The sequence below is a fragment of the Thermobia domestica genome, chromosome 17, assembly GCF_964235325.1.
Source record: "Thermobia domestica chromosome 17, izTheDome1.hap1.1, whole genome shotgun sequence".
Lineage (NCBI taxonomy): Eukaryota > Metazoa > Arthropoda > Insecta > Zygentoma > Lepismatidae > Thermobia > Thermobia domestica.
Window position 1 is genome coordinate 146,220,753 of NC_137470.1, and position 22,963 is coordinate 146,243,715.

The window sequence follows — 22,963 nt, forward strand, 5'->3', positions numbered from 1 at the left end:
AATAATATAACGGATAATACATTTTAATGTTGTCTAGAGGTGTATATTGAGAGTTTTCAATAAACGAACACAGCATTTAACAAATTAACACCAACGTGCTCAATATTTGTCGTTATGCTTTGTTAATTGTCATAGCAAACTATGTTGAACTCCAAATACAAATTGCTGAGCAAAGCAACATTTATTTGAAAATAATTAATGTGCAACAGTTTCGCCAACTAACTGAACATATTGGCTTCATCAGACACTGTAAAAAGAAGTGGGAGTTGCATCGAAATATAACAATCCGAGAAAGTGGTTCCGAACGCTGATTGGCTGATCAGAACGGATTCAACCAATCATAACACAAGTTGACAAAGTGAAACTAAACACCACAAGTCCCTTTACCTCCCTGATCCGGCAGAAAACTAAGCTACAAATTAAGTCTTTCCAATAATTTGCCCCATTGTTCGTCGTCAATTTTAAGTCCTGCATTCCAATTCATAACACAGCTTTCCTCTTTCTCAATGAATCTGGCCTCCTTCCACTTTCTTATTAACGTCCTTTGTTCCCGTGCTAACACTTCAATCTCGCACCAATTAATATTATGTCCCCTGTCTCTCACTTGTTTAAAAATGACATTTCTTTCTCTTTGTAATCTTGCATCGTCTTTGTGTTGTTTTAACCGTTCTTTTAGGTTTTTCTCCGTTTTTGGAATCCTGTTATATTTAGATGCAACTCCCTCTTGTTTTTACAATGTCTGATGAAGGCAATATGTTCAGTTATGTGGCGGAACTGTTGCACATTTATTATTTTATAATATACGAGGGTCATTCGGAAAGTAAAGAACGTTTTGCGCTAGCGCGTGTTCCCCCACCCCCGCTGCCGCTGAGTTATTGACCTGGGCATGCTTTAGCCTCAGTCTGACACCAGCTGCGATCCGCTACGGTCCGTTATTGCTTCGCTGTGCGACTGTAAAATGTGCGATACAATTACTGATCCCGCCAAGTGTGAGGTTCGTAGTGTGATAAGATTTTTGAATGCAAGAAAAGTGCGTCCGATAGAAATTTATAGACAAATCACTGAGGTGTATGGAAATGTAATGAATGAAGCATCAGTTCGTAAGTAGTGCATTATGTTTAATGACGGACGGACGAATGTGCACGATGAGGAACGCTCGGGCCGGCTTTCTGTTTTGACTGACGAACTCAAAGGAAGAATTGAGCGGAAAATTCAAGAGGATAGGCGATTCACTATTGATGGGCTGCACGAATTCTTTCCTGAAATTTCAAGAACTTAAAGAAGCTGTTAGTGATTGGTTCAACAGTTTGGCGGCAACTGTGTATGCCGAAGGCATAGAAAAACTTGTACCACGGTATGACAAGTGTTTAAATTTACACGGCGACTATGCCGAAAAGTAACTTAAGTATCACATAGTATGTAACACAAATTTCGCCTTTGTATATCAGTTATTAAAGTGTTTATACAAAAACGTTCTTTACTTTCCGAATGATCCTCGTACGTTGCTTTCGTCAGTGATCTGTAAGACTAGTTTAAGTTATTTAAGCCAACCAAGTTAATATGAACCAGTGAGCAAACAGGTGGCTTGAAGGAAAATTGTAATCGTTTAAAATGAGAAAGGTACTGTACACTAAATGGCATCAATGTAGAGTAAATTCGATTGCCAAACAGTTCCTGTCTTTTTTTGAGCTTCAATTGAGCGGAGATTAAAATGCTTTTATAATTAATCTTGTTACGTAACAAAGATCAAATGACGGATTAAGATTCCTTAACAACAAATAATAAAGCCGGTCTAGCGTAAACTATGACCCCAAATAATAAACTGAGAGCCACAATGATGTTCAATATCGCCATTATCCAGTTTGAAATAATTTAATTAAAAGAACAAAGAGGTCATAAATCCCGCCAACCCCTGCCAGATTCTCACGAAATTAAGGTGCACAAATACATAACAATGATGATTTATGACGTTTGTTTGTGTTAGCTTTTGTTAGGTTAGATTTCGTTTACCGTGGTGGCGTTTAACAGAATTTAACCCGAACACAGTTTAAGTAAATATAAATTGTTACAAGTAGCAACGTGTAACAGGCGGCCCGCGGGTGGACCCCATCCCACTATACCCTTTCTTCCGATGCGCCTAACTGGTTATTGAAAATATATTTCTTACACAATCTCTTAAACTGAATTGAAAATAGCGGCGTACGACCCTCTAAGCCAGAACGTCCTCTGTGACTGGTTCACCTCCTATTCCAACTTAGACATTCACCGCACACCACAGAAGAACGCTCTATCACTGAGGCACCGCGGACCCGATATTTTACTTGAAAAAGTACCAAATGTGTATACGTAGATATTTGCCTCCCCCTCCTCAGTAGCATAAGCACCAGTGCTACAAAAGCCCAATGAGAAAGAAAATAGAGAATTTTTCACCGCCCCCCCCCCCAATGTTGTTAATGAGGAACACTGCTCTTACATGGTCAATTATAATTAGGAGTATTTCTCGGAAAGACTAATTTGTAGTAGTTGCGTTGAAATATCTTCCAACAGACCAAGAAACCACAAAGAAAACTAACTTTCGCAGAACTAGGGAAATAAATCTAAATTTCACTGTCCCCTGTTGACGAAGATCCCAACTATCTACACAAGTAATCCGCAAGTCACATATATGAATACTGTACGAAAGCAGTAATGCCGATTAAACCATCACCGAAGTTATCGTTCGTTCGTGCGTATAACGCAATAGAAACCGGTGCTGATTGTAAGCAGCAAGGCCAAATAAAGGGTTAAAGTCACTTACTGTATATTTGGAAAGTATAAAACGTGATCACCATACCTGCACATATGTTGTAAACTTTGAACTTGCTTAAAGCGAGAAACTGGATGTAAAAGTTGCACTCTCATTGGCCCAAGGACAGGACGTCGATGAAGAAAGAAGAGATATCTTCCACTGCGAGAATGTTCAACTGCATTTTCTATGAATTCGACAATGGTGTGACTCTTAAATTTTGTGCAGCTTCCAAAACTAAAATTACCTAGATGAGTAGATAATAAAACAAGCATAAGTGAACATAGTACTACGACTAAAGTATAATTAGCAATAATAATAATAATAAAGAAAGTAGAAACTATTCTACTAGTATAAACAGTCACTCAACGGTTATGGACTACCAAAAAGCTTTTCGATGGGTGATGGTGGTCAGTACATCTGCTTCCATCGCCTTAATTCTGGCTCTGTACGAATATTTACAAGGTAAGACCAAAAAGTACGATGAATGTAGTCGCACAGTGCCATCTATCGATGTTATATCCATTTCAACTACTAAGCCCAGTAGCCTGAACCTTTGGTACAGTCAATGTCGAGTTTGAACGAGTTGTGACATGTTAAGTTGGCTTCCATAGGCAGAAGAGTAAGGACGTGTTAAAGAGTGTCTGTGGCGCGCCAACATTAAGTTTTATAACTTGCAAAAAAGTACCAAAACAGCTCATGAAATGTCAAAATCAGTGTATGGCGATGAAGCGGTGGTATTAAAGACTGTTTACAAGTGGTATTAGCAATTCAAAAGCGGCAAGGAGTCAGTTCAAAACGAGCAACGATCAAGATGTCCTTCGACGTCAAAAACACATGAAAACGTGCACAAAGCGTCACAAATGATTTGTTCAAACAGGCGAATGACTATTAGAGAGCTTTCCGAAGAATTAAATATCTCGTATGGGTTCGTTAAAAGCATTTTAACCGCCGACTAAATGGGCAAATGGCTTCCTTCTTCACCATGGAAACGTGCTGTGCCACACCTTGCTTTTGATCCGCGAGTTTTTGGCTGAAAAAATATTCTTGTCTGTCCACATTCGTCGTACTCTTCAGACATAGCACCATATGACTTCTGGCTCTTCCCAAAAATTAAAACAATGCTTAAAGGAAAACTCTTTTGACACCATTCCTGACATTAAGAGGACCACGATTGAGCAGCTGAACGCCCTTCCAAGAGAAGTCTTCCAGATATGCTTTCAGTCATGGATCCAACGTTGGGATAAGTGCATTGATAGCCAAGGACAGTACTTTGAACGAGATTAAATCAAATTTCATATAAGCTTAATTACTTTGTTTTCAATAAAATTATTCACTGTATTCTTTCATCACACACCTTTAAGCTCCCCAATTGCCCTATAACGTTCAATCAACACCAAAAACTATGCAACGTCACCGGAAATCGAACCCTAGATTATGCACCCTGAGCAAAGTTGTCAAGGAGACAATAGACTCATTTTCTATAACGCTTAAAGCTACATAAACTAAATGACTCACAGACATAAAATCATAGATAGGTGCTTTCGTGGAAAGTTGAAATTTGACATGCTTATAGCCATTTAGGAGATAAAACCAACAGAAAAACTGTTAAAAGTATATATATATATATATATATATATATATATATATATATATATATATATATATATATATTACATGTTCAAGAAGTGAAAAGGAGGATGACGACATTCCCATGTTATGTAAATTAGCGTTAGTCTGAACGTTAAACGTCATGTTTACGGTAAATGACACTGGAAGAACAACTTGAAATTTGGTATGTTTGTACGTTTCTGATAGCGTTATGTAAGTAAATCACAATAAATAAATAAAAATGAAAATCTAACTTTGGTGGGGTTTTACTCTAGTCTGAAAAATCTACCCCACGTTATTTATTCGGTACACCTTTCACACTGCATAATTATTAGACGCTTCCAGTAGGCTATAAGGATGATATCTGTCATATTTGAAGCCTCACGGGACTAATCCACATAAAAACTGCCAAAAGTGAATATTTTTAGATTCTAGGGGTTCTAAAAGGAAGAAGAAAAAATTCCCCATGTTATTCATTTAAATGGATTAATTTTAGAATGGAAAAGTTAAAAGTTTGGGCATTTCTACTTGGAATAGAAAACTCAAAACTTGATATGTTAGTAGGTTTTTGAAACTAATAAACAAGAAAATCGTAAAAAATAAAAGAAGTCTGTTTTCAGGGATTTCTATGGAGGTATCACAATTCGACCCCATGTATTTTAAATGGGTCTACTTCCACACTTCAAAATGTGTATATACTTCCCGCAGCTGCAGTATCTTGAAATTTTGTGGAGTTTTAGGCTTTATGGTGTAACCAACAAGAAAAGCCCGAATTATCAGAGTTTTGGTATATAAGGAGGGAGGGGAATGTGATAGAAAATTCACTAAAACAGACTAAATACACTAACAGGGAAATTACAGTCAAATATAAATAAATGTAGCTATGAGTACGCTCGAACCTGCATTTCCCCCTCTTGCGCTCGAGGCAATATTAACAGAAACGGCGTTGTATACGAAGTCAAATAACAACATTGTGGACAAAATACAATGGCTAATCTTTTTCAAAATATTTGGCAAGTATCATTTGTGACTTACACACAAAGAACGACGCCGTCTAAAATGGGTGAGGCTAACAGATTTATAACTCTAGTGAAAATTTTAATCTTTTCATAAGCGAAAAGCGCTCTCTGGCGTCCTTAGGTTGTGCTTAGCCGGCCCTGACCGTATATATGGGTATAATGAATCTTCTTGACACGCTAGCGTTTGCAATTTTGATCATACCCAGATTATACATTTTACGTATTTACTTGGTTTCAATTAGGGTCAGCTACATCCGTTATCTTGATTCAAAATGGCGGGCATCTGAAAATATAAAAGGTCCGTAACAGGGATCTCTACAACTCTTATTTCGATCATTTTTTCATACGCCATCTTGTTTCAAAATGGCGGCAGTTTTAAAATTTAAAACATTTATAACTTCCTTATTATTTATCGTAGAGAAAACATGAAAAAGTGTTTTTAACAAAAAGCAGAAATGAAAAAAAAAAAAAAAAAAAAAGTGCGAAGCCCCCAGCTAGCCGAAAACAAATCTTAAACTTGCAGAATGACGAGGATATTATCAAGGCATTACACAGCGCGTAACAAAATACACATTACAACGCTTGGGAGATTCTATACATGAAATCAGAGAAATATGTTTATGCGACACACGGTGAAAGTAGGTGTCATGCCCGAGTTACAAGATGTCGCAAACGTAGGAAAGTGACATGTGTGACATCGAATTACGGACAAACGAGAAGCGCGACATGAAGCGGTCTCAAACATTTTGAAGGAAGTAATACCTGAAGACGTAATGGTGTCGGAAACAATGTGATAGGGACAAGGCGCAAGAAATTTCACACAGGGAGGACAGAGGTCCAAAATCTCTGTGCACTGACGTGGACAGACTGGTATCCAAGAAGTGGACAAAAAAACATGCAAGCGCAGCATATAACGATCGAACATGTTGCTTGGCGCTATTACAGGATGAAAGGACCGTTCATGGTGCATTTTCCACACCTAGGCTCGAAATAAGCACTAAGTTATTCCAACCGACATTTCGTCCTCGAATGTGGCCGCGCGTAGCGTAGTCGCTAACGCTCTCGCCTTTGGTGCCAGCAGTCCTAGGTTCGATTCCCGGTGGGAACACTATCCTGACTGAGGTTTTCCTCATACATACCACGAAAATGCTGGGATGGTATCTTACACAATAACTTCAAGCCGTTTTCTTCCTTCCCCACTCTTTTCTTCCTCTCCAATTCCCTGGGCAGTGCGATCGCCGAGGGACATCATCCCTCATATGTGTGACGGGTTACCATGGCCATAGATACCAAAAGCCCAGAAATCTAACTCTTAATCCTTATCGAGTTATGACCATTTTGTCGTTCTGCTTAATCTTCGATGGACTATAGCTCCGGAATGACGCATTTATGCACCAATATTGGTCTATATTTCTTTCATGCTTTCGTGTAAGGATTCCTTTGGTGATCTTTCCCAACACTCTCTACATTCAACTACTTTCAACATTTTGTTAGCAGTGGAGCCATACCGTGTTTTTCTCAAAAGTAAGACCAAGTTTTATATTAACTTTTTTTTTCCTTCAAGAGAGGCTCTTATTTTATCAAGTACAACAATCTACAAATTGCTCTGTACTGGTAACAATGAATTTCTTACATTTTAATCAAGGATTATTCGTCATTCCATGTCACTCAAAGCGAAACGCGGATTTAACCTGCAAAATGCGACACATTTGGCAACTTGGAGCGCAACCGCTATTAATATGCTCTCTGACTGTAACGAAAAGATGCAAAGTAAGTTTTGTTGAAAGGTTAATCGGGATAATAACAATGAAAGTATGGTATAACCAATAGTAACATACAGATAAAAATGTGACTTTGTAGTAGCTAACTCCACATAGAAAAAGAACTAACGTACTATTAGGTAATTCAATTTGAGCCCTTCAACCACTGGGTGTTTCCGGGATAGGGCTTATATTAGTAAAATTATGCTAGGGCTTATTTTCAGAGATACACGGTATTACTCCTATACAGCAGTTTGGGCTAATTTACGGAGTAACACAGTACTACACAGCCTGCATACACCAATTTGGGGAAACTATAGAAAAAGTCGAAAGTTAATACAGATACTGTATGTAACGGAACACGCCAATTTTGTTGTATCTGTGAGCCATAGAAAACTGTTTCACAAAACAAAGAGGAAGGGGACGCGTTTCTGTATCATACTAGGACAGGAGATGAAACGTGGGTTTATCACAGCAAGACAGAATTGAATCAAGAATCACTTCAATGTAGCACACGCTTTCTCCCCTCAATCAAAAAATTCAAAATAAGCATGATACAGGATTCGGACACTGGTACAGATATTGAATAAAATGTGGATGCTGGCGACGACTATGTGAAAAAAAAAAAAAAAAATGTCCTACATTCTGTATCCTTACACATATTGTTGAAAAATAAATAATTGGTACATATTGTATGAACGATCGGGAGAAACTTAACTACCGAACATGTCTCGCATTTTACTTGAAGAAATATTTATAACACTTGCAATTTCTACAAAACGGGCCTCTGAGAACCAACAGATCAAATGTTTGGCACAAAACACACACACACACATGACATTCCGTAGATGATTTTCAGTAATTTTTAAACCAACCAAATTATGATCCTGTTAATAAAATATGAAATAATGTATTCGAGAAGAATTTTTCCACCTGAAACAAATGCCAGAGTGAAAAACAAAACAATCATGGTCTGGCTAAACGTATGAAATAAAATGCTCTTACCCTGATCATGTTCAATTCTCACATGTCTCACACATCCATTTAATTTAAACGTGAGAGAAAATATATAATGGTCATCACTGCTATCACGAACAATAAAAGAACCATCTGGCTCATTGGACAGAACCTTCTCTGCGGCTTCTCCTGATATTGGACCCCAGTACCAGCCATACTAGAACACAAAGTACAATGCATTCGTTAGTACGCAAATAAGTTCTAAATACTTCAATCTATTAAAAATATGTTTACATTTGGATTTGTATGTAGTGTCGGGTCCAATTATGCTAGTTTAGAAGTGACAGAATACATTAGTTAAAAAAAAAAAAAAAAAAAAAAAATTACTCGAATGACTAGAAAGTGCTTCAACTAACAACAGTGTGGACTACACTGTTGGGGAACAGGTAGAATTTTAAAGACACTACTTAAAGGCATTTGCCAAAAAGAAATACAGTATCTTTCTTTATCCATAAGATACTGCTACCGTAAAGTATTGAGGAAAAAAAAACTGCATTTGAAAACTCTAATTAGGTTTGACAAAGTACTGCTACAGCAATATTTTTTCCTAGTGAGTTTGAGGACTCCCTTGTGGTCATGCAAGGCGCATTCAAGTTACAATACCTCCATTTCCTTTTTCTTACGACTGGTAACAGATAGAGACGTGCTGTTTGTTTTAAAATACACGAGCTCTAGTTGTCAATGCGTGACAGAGATGGCAACACCGTACAGCACACAGAACTCTAGCGGCAGCAGTGAGAGTGATGACTGTTTTTGATACTCGTAAAATGGCGACGTTTTCATTACAAGAACAGCGTACAATCATTTGTTTTCTCCATTTACGTGGTGTGACACCGCTTGAAATTCATCGCCAGTTGAGTGGAACATGTGATGATAGTGTCATGGATGTTTCTAATGTGCGTTCGTGTGTGCGACAGTTCAAAGAAGGTAGAACGTCGAACGTCGTACGACAACGAACCAGGACAATCTCGACCTCGCACAAGCCGGTCTGACGACGTGATCGAACAAGTGGAGAAAGTTGTTTTGGAGGATCGCCGAGTGAGCGTGGAACACGTCGACTCCAAAGTTTCCGTGGGATCTGTACACACTGTCGTTAGATCGGCTTGTGCAAGGCCAGGATTGTCTTGGATTGTAGTCACACGACGTTCTGCCTTCTTTGAACTGTCGCACCCACGAACGCACATTAGACACATCCATGACACTATCATCACATGTTCCACTCAACTGGCGATGAATTTCTAACGGTGTCACACCACGTAAATGGAGAAAACAAATGATTGTACGCTGTTCTTGTAATGAAAACGTCGCCATTTTACGAGTATCAAAAACAGTCATCACTCTCACTGCTGCCGCTAGAGTTCTGTGTGCTGTACGGTGTTGCCATCTCTGTCATGCATTGACAACGAGCGCTCGCATATTTTAAAATAAACAGCACATTTCTATATGTTACCAGTCTTTAAAAAAAAAAAAAAAAAAAGTTGGAGATATTATACCTTGAATGGACCTCGTATTGTTACCTTACACGTCTCTGAGGCGGAAGACCCGAGTTCGATTCCCGGTAGGAGCTCATGTAGTTCGGACCCCATGTTAAGCTGTAGGTCCAAGTCTCATATAGTCTCGCTATTAAAAGTATTATACATATAACACTACATTCAAATCCAACAAATCCAATGAGCTTATGACCTTCTCCCTTCTTACTTCTTATTCAAATTAATTTCATTACTAGGCTTGTAAATAATTCATTTTATAAATAATGATTAATCAGTTAAATTTTTTTTTAAAAAAGGATTAATTACTGTAAGAAATGCTCCATATTTATGTATATTGTAATAGTACCAATCTTAAATTTTATTTTCAAATTAAATCTAATTCTCATTTTTAGTTTATAAAATTAAAAAAAATACAAAAATAAGTTCACTTATAAACAACTGTATCTAAAAAAATTAGATCACCATGTAAAATCTGTTATACAATCATGTCTGTGAATTTGTGTTATGCGCTCTACTTACATAATTTAACTTACAAAGAAAGGCACAAACATACTTCTATCTTTTTAAATTCCAAAATTTGTTCTAAAACTTTTGGAACCCGAACTCAAAATACTTTTATTACTGCACCTGGTTTTACGTCACGTCCACGAGCTTTTAAATTATAAATTTCAGCAAAGGTCCTAATATAAAATATTAGGTAATTTCAAAAAAAAAGGCAGTGCAATTTAAATATTCATGCAATTTAAAAACAATCATAGAGTTAGTTCAGCACAGGAATACTTAAATATAAAATCTCTGTCCATGGTCATCATGGACGTAACAAAAAACGTCTCTACTCCTTACAAGTTTGACATCGCCGAAACAGTAAGTGTTCAGCATAACCACTATACGACTAGTAAAAAATTACTAGTCATCAGTACTCTGTCTTCGAGGTAATAATTCACCACCAACTAAAACTATATCAAGGCCAATCATCATCATCATCATCATCATAGGTATTCTGCCTTTATTGGCAGGTCACTTGCCGCAGCTGAGAAGCTTCCATGCTCCACGGTCCTCCGCTAACTTCTTCGTCTTCGCGTATGATCTTTCTGCTTTTATATCATCCATTAATTATAGTCTCCTTCGCCCCCTCCCTCTCTTTCCCGCCAACATACCCTCTAGGACGTCTCTCATGATACAATCTCTTCTTAGGCAATGTCCCAACCAGTTTACTTCCTCTTCCTAATAATATCTAAAAGTTTCTTTTTTCACCCACCATTTCTAACACTCTCTCATTCGTTTTCCGCTCGACCTAACTAATTCTTTCCATTCTTCTCCACACCCACATTTCGAAGGCTTCCAGTCGATTTTCATCACCTTTACGTAATGTCCACGTTTCCGCCCCGTACAGTACAACACTCCACACGAAGCATTTTATGAGTCTTTTTCTCAACTCTTTATTCAGGGTCCCACAAAAGAGACTTTTCTTCCTCCTAAAGGCTTCTTTCGCCATTCCTATCCTTGCTTTTATTTCACGTTCGCACTTCATGTTATTACTAAGAATACTACCCAAATATCGAAAACTATTCACTTGTTCTATTTTCTCCCCTCCTACTTTCATATTTGACACAGACCAAATCAAGGCCAAAGTTAAGCAATAATCAAAAACATAAAATTAAAAAATTCAACCTCATTAAAACTTACCAGGTATGTGTCAAAAAAATCTGTTTGTGCTAAGCTTTCCAAGTGCATAAAACAATTCGTTAACAAACACAAACAGTAAATTCACACTCTAAATTAAGCTGTCAAAACTCTTTTAATTCATAAAATTTAATTATTAAATCTCTCGCAATGCGCCCCCAAATTAAAACCTTAAAAATTAAAATAATCTCATATATCAACATGGTGCATCAAAAATATGATGTTTCACAGACTCTGGTAATGAAACTAGCAACGTAACTTGAACGTAAAATTCAACATAAGCACATTACTCTTACACCTTTCCTTACAAGGATTTTAGTCTCTGTTTTCCATGGCATAGAAAAATGGAAAGAGGAGAAAGTTGTTGGAAAATAAGTTGCTTTCAATCTAAAATGGTGGATTTATTCCAATCGTACCAGCCGTTTGGGCTCTACACTGGTAAGGTGCCATATGGTAAATAACAATAATAATAATAATAATAAAAAAAATAAATTTAAAAAATTGCGAGTTTATCAGGCTATTCCCTTGGGCCCTTACCATACCAACAACACAGCATTGCTGGGATGCGGATTTCAAGTTTCCTAGGATCCCAGACACAACAATGAGCATGTTCACCGTGTTATTTTTGGGTGCACTTACGTTCGGTTCAAACAGCCTCTTAAGCTGGAAACGTTGCTTTTTCATTAAACGTAGAGTGTCTTACCAGTGTGGAACCCAAATAGGAAATGCGATTAGAAAAATTCCGACCTCTTAGATTAAAAACCATCTATTTCCTACAATTTTCTCTCTTTGTATTTTCTCGTATCTTTATTTGTGAGCAAATTGCTCTATTGCCCCGGACTTTTGATACGCCCTGTATGAGATGCACCCCATACTCTGTATTCAATTTTAAGGAAAAAATATTTTAACTGCATCTTATAAACTATTTTTTGTGAATATTTGTAACAAATAATCGTTACAACATTCACAATAGCATTTTGTACATTCTTGTATATTTCTGTGTAATCTCTGGTATACGTTGCCTTCTGAGTCATCGTCGTCTTCTTTTTGAAAGCAAGCGACTTTTTTTTTTTTTTTTTTTTTTTTTAAAGCAGAATACTCACCCCCTGCACGCAGTAGGGAAACAAGGAATACATCAAACAACACAGAATCGGGAACATTATTGAAATTGAAATAATTAATATCTGTGTATCTGTACTTAAGACGCATCCCACTTTCATACTTATTCTCAACAGAAAAAATTGTCATGAATATACCAGGGGTCATAGTGGTTTGGTCTCTTCTAATAGTTGAAAAGTGACCAAAGACATAAAAAAGTGACCAAAATCTCATCAAAAAGTAAATTTTTATGCCAAACTTGGACATAAATTGAATATTATACTTTTCTTTCAACCAAAATAGGGCTGGATCATAGCTGAAATAAGTAATGTTTTAACATGTTAAGATTAAAAGTTATTTTACTTAAGTTTGTCAGCTAATAAAAAAACTGAATTACTTGTGTTTTGATACATACTTTGCACGGTTTTGTATTTCAACTTGATCTGGATGGGGTAAGGCAAATTTCTATATTTTCATTATGTCCAAAAAGTAAAACAAAATTAAAGTAATGTAATTAATATGTAGCATCTACATTACCATTAACAGGTAATAAAATATTGGCTTGTAAATTGGTTTGTTACAAATTCTGTCTTGGAACCACATGATTGGTTGGCCTTCTTCCAACATTCCGCATACAATGAAAAGTAAACTTTGAACAGGTAGACAGAAAGGGAAGTGTAAAAAGGGATAAAAGTAAACTGTAAACAGAAGGGCTTTCAAACCCACCTTGAGAGCTTAAGCACCCACCAACAACCCACTGGGCTTTAGAAAGAATAAAAGGCTGAAGTGAGAATAAAACTGACTTGGTTTACATGTGGGAGCGCAACTGCACATGGCACGTACTGACGTTTTCAAAAGAGTAATAAGTTTCTGCCTTTTTCCATTTTTATAATATATTTCTTAGAAAATTGCCAATGTAAAACACAAATCACATGAAAAAAATGACTTTAACCCCCCAAAAAGTAACTTTTAGTGACAAACTTAAAAAAAGAACTTTCAGTTAAAAAAAATGACACTATGAACCCTGATATACGGAATTACGATAATTAAATTTAAACTTTGGTATATGCCAATACTTTTATATAATTTCCAGAATTTTCAATGGAAACTTTCATCGTCATCAGTGGTGATATTCTTTTCTCAAAACATCTACTGCTGTATTAATCCTATCACAATGATAATTATATTCTGAGAACTACCGATACAAATTAAACAACGTAATTGCCTCAATGGATGGTTTCTAACAAATATAAAAATTAAGAATATTTGAATGTTTGATAATATTGTACCCTTTTCTTGAGAGTTAGAAATAGCGTTCAACTTGAAATTGCTGGTAACTTAAACAAAATGGTGCAGATTTACTGAGCTGTAACCTTTTTTATGTAATGTTTAAGATGACATGCACAATTCAATTTGTTTTTGTTTATGGCAGAATGCTCCCGGTAAGTATTTCTATACTAGTAAGGTTTTCAAACTTAATGGCATGAGACGTGATTAATACTGCAGTGGATGTTCTGAGAGAAGAATCGCTGCTGTTGATGATAGCCGTTTCTCTTGAAAGTTTATTTATTTATTTTTTAATGAACATATTGACTTATACTAAACTTTATATTAATATTTTTAATCATGTCAATTTAGTTACCGAAATGAATCAGCTTGGCCCTCCGAGACTTGCCAGTAATATGATACCCCACCTACACTCGCAAAAAGCTCAACCAGTAAACGCCGACTACTGGATAGTCCAAATTTTATACAGAAAGTACTACGTATACAGCATTTGTTTACAGTTCCTACTCATAGGTGAAGGTACTTACATCTTTCACCTTCTGAATGCTGGAGGCAAAAGCTCTGTTCGTTTCTTCTTCCTGAGGTTCCTCAATCTCTTCGCTCTGCGTACCACACACTTCCACAGGAGGTGCGGCAGCAGAATCCCCACTCAACGGCCCCACTTCACTTACCGGTGGTGGGGGAAGCGGCGGAGGTGGTGGGGTGGGTGCTGGATCAGGAGGCAATGGTGGAAGGGCGCGATTAGAGAACGGTGGCTTACTACTACTGCTAGGGTGGGAGACAGATTCTTCGATATGGGACAGCGCTGTGCCTGCAGCTCCGTTGGGTAAGTTAGACGCACCAGTACAGGAAACCGAAATACCTGTACTCTTGGACTGCTCGTCAGACGGTTTAGAGTCATGTTTCCCGTACACAGGATCTGGTGATGGAGTTTTTCGGAACCGGAAGATGTTACACAAAGTTTGCTTTAAGTTTGACGAGAAACTGTGATGACGTCCTTGCGATTTTTTATGCCGTTCTTTATCCACTGAGCTACTGTCCGCTGTTTCCTTCGTTTGTTCAACTTCTTTGGCTTTTTTGCTTTTCGCACTACTAATTATTCGTGAGCTACACTTCCCGCTGAAATCTTCATCAAGAACATTTCGTGCAATATTAGCATCACCATTTTCCGTTGTTTTCTCCGCTCGAATATGAACTTCGTGAACGGGTGTCTTCTTATCTGCAGAGGAATCACTAGAACTTGAATATAGATTTTGTAAATACTGTCTTACTTCCTGCAAAGTCATGTGAATCGGTTCCCCACTGCCTGAACATTCTGTGCTTGGCCTCACCTGACCGGAATGACGAGCAGTAGTTGTGGCAGGTACACTGTGACGCTTAGCTATCTCGGAAACTTCGGACGCTGCACTTGACAAACGCACTGGAAGAATATTATGTGACTTGACCTGACCGTGACTAGATACTAAAGCTCCCTGGCTAGCTTTGTTTGACAGTATGCCGCTTGACTGTTGGGACGCGATAAATTTCTCCATTTCCGACTGAGAACTACTAGAGGCATGTCGTCGTCGCTTTCGATGGTGGCGTCGTTTGGGCCTCTGTGGGGGAGGAGGGGGGTTCTTTGGTATACAGCTGTTCCTATCCTCTGGTCTCACAACATCAATTGGGACAGCGTAAATATCACTATCGAATGGGACATTGTATATATCACTTATTTCACTTGTAGTAAGTTCACTCGCTGAAGTCAGCAGTATATCATGCGATACTGCCGATGTGATAAAACTGGAATCATCGACTTTGGTGGGGACTGCTAATGAACTATGGGAAATTGACAGCCTAGAGGTGAGAGAGTTTCTGGAACAGGGGCGATGACACGGACTAAACGGTAGTTCTGGAGTCCAACACAGTTGCGGACTGTCGCCACAACTGCGCAAGTCACAGCCCAGCATATGCGGGTGACAGTCTTGCGAGCATTGGATGGACCAAGTAACTTTACACGATATGGATAATGCCTCCTCCAGAATCACAGCTACTAATTTCGACGCAAACTTCTCAATATATAAATATTCGAGCACTGATTTGCCTTTGGACTGAAGTTTGCAGCCATTTTTGGAATCCAGAGACGTGATCGTATTCACTGGCGACGGTGGACTGTCTTGAAACTCTGGCGGAGGGTCTATTGGGATTATGTGCTTGTTGTCACAGCCACTGCTGACATCCGACCATCCAGGCCCTTTCTTCAATGTGTTGAAGTTCTCACCATACATGCCGTCCGAGTCCTCCATCGATTCATCCTCAGACAACGACTGGTCTATCTCGCCTTCTTGGACCTACAAGAAACAAAATATCTGATATTAGTCCAAGTGAGGAAAAAAAAACTACACCAAAGTAAAAGTATTACATAAGAGCACTGAAAAAAAAAGAGAGAAAAGGCGTAAAATTAGGAGAAACATAGTAAATGTAAGTACTACAAGTAATAACAACAGCTATATTGGGGGAGGTCTTTCTTTCTCTACTCGAGATGCAAAAGTGCCGGCTGTTTGAAGAAAGGAAAAGAAATTTTGTCTATTTTATGATTTTTCTCTCTTTACTTTTGAGTGTCGATAAAAGAAAAGAAAGTATGGTAATCATGAAAAAACCTAAATTCGAGATTTCAGCGGATTTACAAGTTTTATGGCTCTACATGCCCAAAAAGCGGATTTCTGGATGTCTGTTCGTCCGTCCGTTTGTCTCGATGTAAAGATGTTCACTCGTCTAGCAGCCATACCGTTCAATGTATTGAGATCAAATTTAAAACATACGGTGTTTATAAGATTTTCTAGGGACATTTTCTAATTCTCTTCCTATTCCCGAAAATAAGGATAGTTTACTGAAAATAAAAATTTGCAATTTTCTCGAAAACGGTTCTCATAATTTTGTTCATATTTCATACACAGTCTGTCCCTACAAAGAGGTTTACACTGTTTGAATGTTGATAACAGAGAAGGTATGAAAGATAACTAGATCAAATTGTTATTATTTGGCGCTCTCATGACTAGTGTGTTTAGCCATTATAATTTGCTTTATTTTTCTTTTATTTTCAGTTCCGTTGCAGTAGCGACAAGTAATTGGCAAGATGGCTGAGAGCTTTTTCTTTGATCAACGAGAGTAGATTTTAACGTGTTTCTGGAAATGTGAAAACATGAAAAAAAAAAAAAAAATGAAGAGACGATGGCGGGGAGAATTTGATACTGAGCCACCATCACGTGTAACAATTATGAAATTACGCGACATGTTTGAGAGGGAAGTAATTGTGTGTGATCTGAAGAAGGGATGGAGTGGCAGGGAGAAATCAGTAGCGGACGAAAGAGGGTTGAAGCAGTATTAGAAACTTTCACAAGGTCCCCTCAGAAGTCCACAGAGCAAGCTACGCGTGCACCATGTACAAGCAAATCAAGCGGGGGCACTGCATTTTAAAGCAAGCAAATGGAAACCCTACATTTCCAGATTGCTTTACGCAATCAATGAGGACGATCCGGAAAGGCGTATCCAACTTTGTGAACGGATTTCCGATAATAAACAGTTGACTGGTTTTCAGTCTTTTGGTCTGATGAGAAGGCTTTTAAATTGAATGGAACTATCAATCGTCACAACTGTGTGTACTGGGCAAGTGAGAATTCCCATGTTATGGAAGAACGAGCTGTTACTCTTCTGGGCTACAGTGTGGTGTGGTTTGTCTGTCAGAGGCCTTGTCAGGCCATTATTTTTTCAAAGAACAGTGACAGGTATAGAGTACCTTAACATGTTGCAGAAAAAAAAATGTGCCAGCTGTTTATCAACTTTACAGGGATGAAGATTTTCTTTTTAACAAGACAGCGCACTACCACATTACCATCTAGTTAAAATATTTAAGAGGTGGATAGGCAGACGAGGAAGTGTCTAACATCCCCCAGAACTCTCGATCTAACGCCGTTAGACTTCTTTCTGTGGGGAACTCAGAAGAACATTTTCTACGCCACAAAACCACGTATGCTGGATTCCATGAGAGAGGCGATTGAGACTGCCTGTGAATCCATTCCAATGGAAACCAAATCACATGTCTGTCGGTCTGTTTCACAGCACTGCCGACGACATATTGCTACCAATGGAGGACATCGTAAACATATTCCACACATTACAATATTATCAGTATTGTTTTGAACACCTTTGTGACTAAAAAAAAATCATGTTTTGTTTATTTTGGTTCGAGTTATTAAAATTCAAAGTGTAAACCCCTTTGTGGGACACCCTGTATATCAATGTTCTACTAACAACCATATTACATGATATATATATCATGTATGTATATATATATATATATATATATATATATATATATATATATATATATATATATATATATCATGATAGTTTATTCTTGGGAGTGAGCTTTTCGAACGATTTTCTTAAAAACGACCCTGGCAATTTTATACATATTTCATTAATAATCTGACAATATTGTATAACTCATTAGTAAAAAAAAAAAAAAAAAAAAAAAAAAAAAAATCCAGGAGGAGTACTTTATTCTTGAGTGTGAGCTCTTTCCGAACGATTTTCTCAAAAACGACTAAGGTGATTTTGTTCATATTTCATAAATAAATATTTCATTAATATCCTGACAATATGGCATAACTCATTTGTCCTGAAAAAACTCACAAGTGGTCATTTATTCTTGGGGGTTATTTTCTTTACGGAACATTTTTCCAAAAACTACTCAGGTTATTTTTGTTTATATATCATAAGTAACTCAGTTTATATATAGTAGTCTATTTCACTAAAAAGTTCACAAACGGTAGTTTACTTTTGGGACTGATTTTTCTTCAAAATGAAGTTTTCTGGAAACATAATTTTGTTCGTATTTTACAAATAAATGCTACAGAGCTTAAGAAATTGGAGCGTGAAAGTTTAGAGCGGTGGTACACATTTTCGTTTCTTTTTTGCTGACTTTCGAGCTATGACACGAGTATGGCGATGATGAGAAAGATCGTATTCGAGATTCTAACGGTTTAATCATCTCACGGTCACTACATGCCAAAAGGGCATTTTTTGAATGTATGTTTGTCTCAATGTAGACAAATACTCCTCCTTTATTTCTTTTATATCGATTATCTGCGGCATTAAGGCCTAATTTAATGGTTATCAAAAAGAAAAAAAATCGACACATGTAAAATTTCACTATGCCTTAGTCTCTTTCAATAATCAGATGGTATTCTGTCATACCAAGTAAACATCGGACTATGAAATTTATTTGGACTGGATATCATATTCCCTTGTATGAAAAAACATTTTGGGGATTTCTTTTTATACTTTGCAGCGACAACAGAAGAGAAGAAAGTATTGTAATCGCGAAAAAAGAAGAAAGATAAAACACTCGCCTAGAGGACACACCATTCAACGTATCCGAAACCAATTTTTAAACTTCAGTTTTTTTAAGATTTCTCTAAACGGACGATGCTCGAATTTTCTTCCTACCCCGAAAGATAAGAGTAGTTTATTGGAGAGTGAAAATAATAATAATAATAATAATAATAATAATAATAATAATAATAATAATAATAATAATAATAATAATAAAAAATGGATTTTTCAGAAACGGTTCTAACAATTTTGTTTATATCATAAATCAGTATTTCATTAAGAACTCTATACTAAGGTACAAGTTACGAGGTGAATAATTACAGTGAATAATTTTATTAAAAACAAAGTTATAGTCTTGCATGGAATTTGTTTTAATCTGCTTCAAAGTACTCTCCTTGGCTAGCAATCCACCTATTCCAACGTTGAATCATGACTGGAAGCATTTCTGGAAGACTTCTTTTGGAAGGGCGTTCAGCTGCTCTGTCGTGGCCCTCTTAGTGTTAGGAATGGTATCAAAACGTTTTCCTCTAAGCACGGTTTTAAGTTTTGGGAAGAGCCAGAAGTCGCATGGTGAGTAATGCGGATGTGGACAGACAGGAACACTTTTTCCGCTCAAAAACTCACGGATCGAAAGGAAGGCGTGTCACGGCTTGTTTTCGTGGTGAAGAAGGAAGCCATTTGCGCAGTTAATCGGCGGTTAAAATCCGTTTCATGGACCCATAAGTTATGTTTAGTTCTTTGGAAAGCACTCGAATAGTCATTCGCCTGTTTGAACAAATCATTTGTGTCACTTTGTGCACGTTTTCCTTTGTTTTTGACGTCGAAGGACGTCTCGATCGTTGTTCGTTTTCAACCAACTCCTTGCTGCTTTTGAATCACTCATACAACTTGTAAACAGTCTTCAATGCCACCGCCTTATCACCATACACTGACTTTGACATTACGTGAGCTTCTTGGGAGCTTTTTTTGCAGCTTAGAACAAAACTTAATGTTGGCGCGCGGCAGACACTCTTACCACGTCCTAACTATTCTGCCTCTGGAAGCCAACTAACATGTCACAAGTCGTTCGAATTCCACACTGACTGTACCAAAGGTTTAGAGTACCGGGATTACTAGTTGAAATCGATTCAACCTCGACAAATGGCACTATGCAACTACATTCATTGTACTTTTTGATCATACCTTGTATTTTCCTGAGAAAAATCCAGAAGGGGTACTTTACTGGTGGGAGTGAGATCTTTCCAGATAATTTTCTCAGAAACGGTTCACAAAATGTTGTTCATATTTACAACGACTCACCAAAGGTAGTCGTCAACCCTGGTTCGGCTAATAATATAAGTAAATCTTTAGTGGCAATAATTGTTTACACCTTAAAATATCTTCCGTAACTATATTCACTAGTATTATCACCTTTTATACTGAAATTACAAGTCTATGATAAGTATTAGATAATTTATTCGTTGATTCCTTTTTAACGTATATTCACACAAACTAACTTGCAATCAAAACATGTCCATTGAGTATCTATAAACAACTACATAGCAACCAACTATACAATAATAATGTATATTTCTTACATATATTAAAACATTCTTCTTTTGTTATTTTTAGTTAACACTATATCAGGTATAGTGCTTGTGTAGAAGCACTTTCTGCCCAAGATACAAGTAATTATCAACCGATACAAAGTATCTCGTTGTATAAAATGTCGCCCAATGATGGGACTAGATATAAAAGTTACAAGGTAGCTTGACTTTTATATTTAAGAACTACTGGTCCGTTTATAATGATGATATTATATTAATTATGTACTTTACATTTTGATCGACCCTCGTATCTAACTTCATTAAGTTTCCTTCATATAAATACATTTATAATAAGTCTTTTATTTCATTAATATTTATCTTTTATTATAAAAACGTCGTCGCTTACTAATATAATCAACGAAGGGTGCGAAGTCAAAAACGTAAGAGGTAATTACATTTTAAAACACATTACAATGATCAACAGTTTCAGTCATTATTAAAAACGGTGATGTTAACAATGTTTGATCTTTCTAGGGCGCATTATATAGTAATTACTTTAGATGATATTTTTAATGTATACATCGTATCAATGAGGCGTCAGAATACAGAAGAATCTTATTCGAGTAACATATAAGGTGGCGCATGTAGACAGTCGTCGGATAATTAGCTTAATAGAATGAACCTTATACTTAACATAATCCTTGATAATTAAGTTTCAACACAAATCAATATAATATAAATAACCCTTGCTTTTAATCAATTATGAATCGAACTATAATTCTTCACATTAACAAGAAAGAATTAAAATCATTTGAAAATTATCATTTATTGAAACAGAAGTAATAAAGTATCTAAAAGTCATAAGGGTTGTTTTCATTATTGACATTAACACATAAATTTGAAGATAAATGTTCATAAGAATCTATAACTGATATGGGTTTAACCCTTACTACATCAACTGCAGTCAGTTTAAATTCGTACTTGCATATGGTTCTAATAAAGTACATTGTACTGCACAATCGTGATTATGTTCCGCATTATTTTGTACATGAATTGCGTCATTGTTTTGATTTTGATATGAAGTGCCATCTCTTGAATTACGATTACGTCTATCCACGTAGTTTACTGTATTTCTGGAATTTCGCCATGTATTTCGTCTATTTCTGAATCTACTTTGGTTATATGGTCTGACATAAGGATTGTCACGATTAATTAGGTTAGGTGGATTCCCAACATATCTTTGCCTATTTTGCTCGTTCTGATTGTTTAAATTTGCTCGAATTAGGTTATGTTCCGTATTGTCTGCATTACGGATATTTAGATTCCGAACAGGTACAAGGTGATCTGAATTGTTTTTAATTTTACCTATTCCCGCTTGATGATTCTGTGCATGGTATTGAGTTTCATAACATTGGACAAGCATTAATAAGTGATTAAAACTCATGCACTGCGTAGAAAACAGGATCTGTTGTAATTTAAACGATAGTAGATTTCGAATAGATGCAATCACTCTAGATTCCGATTGCAGTGGATTTACGACTTTTAATTCGTTATACGTATTTACAACAAAATCAACAACAGATTTGTGCAAGCGAGGATTAAAAGGTTGGTTTCTAATCGTGGCATCTCTGTTTGCAAGTAAAAAGTCGTTTTCGTAATTTGCAATCAGCGCGGCTTTGAATTCCTCATATGTATTGACATGATCCCGTACTGCTTTAAACCATAAAGAACATGGTGGGAGTAATAAATGAGGGATTAGTTTCATATATTGAGATTTATCTATACACATTATACTGCATTCGTCCTGAAATTTTTCTAGGAAAGAAGTAGCATTTTCATTACATCTACCACTAAACTTACTCATAGCACGTATTTCGCTCATTTTTACACTTAACTTTACATTTCCTTCACCATTTCGTGTTCGTGTTGAGTGACAATTTCTACCTACTGCGTTATGCGTGGTTCCACCATCTCTTTTCCGCCCATCTGTATTCCTTGGATGAATTCTTTCCAAAATAATGTCCTCATCGGATGGATTATTTGAAGAAGAGATAACGTAAGGTCCACGTCGATCTGCTGTGGGTGAATGCGAGGTCATCTCTTGTGAACAAGGGAACTCCAAACGATCATTAACCATGTTGTTGTGGTATGCGTTGTCCTTAATCTGTAACGTCCTAATTTCCTCTTGTAAGGTAGATATCAATTGAGTATTTGCACGTATTTGGTTAGAATTATCAGTGACCTGAATCTTTTGCTGACGAACAGAAGATTCTATTACTTCCAAATCCTTTTTTACGCAATTGACTTCTTGGAT

At 36.9% G+C, this 22,963-nt stretch overlaps 1 protein-coding gene across 3 annotated transcripts in view; it reads right to left on the reverse strand.

The window, feature by feature from the left end:
* Positions 1-22,963, reverse strand: part of LOC145674391 (uncharacterized) — a 90,772-nt gene that overhangs the window by 20,183 nt on the left and 47,626 nt on the right. For all 3 annotated transcript variants that reach the window (XM_081744381.1, XM_081744380.1, XM_081744382.1), the window contains 3 exons: positions 14,278-16,077; positions 8,181-8,349; positions 2,834-3,032 (listed from right to left, as the gene is read on the reverse strand). In XM_081744381.1, the coding sequence (XP_081600507.1) occupies positions 2,834-3,032; positions 8,181-8,349; positions 14,278-16,077 (2,168 nt within the window). The remainder of the gene's footprint in view (positions 1-2,833; positions 3,033-8,180; positions 8,350-14,277; positions 16,078-22,963) is intronic.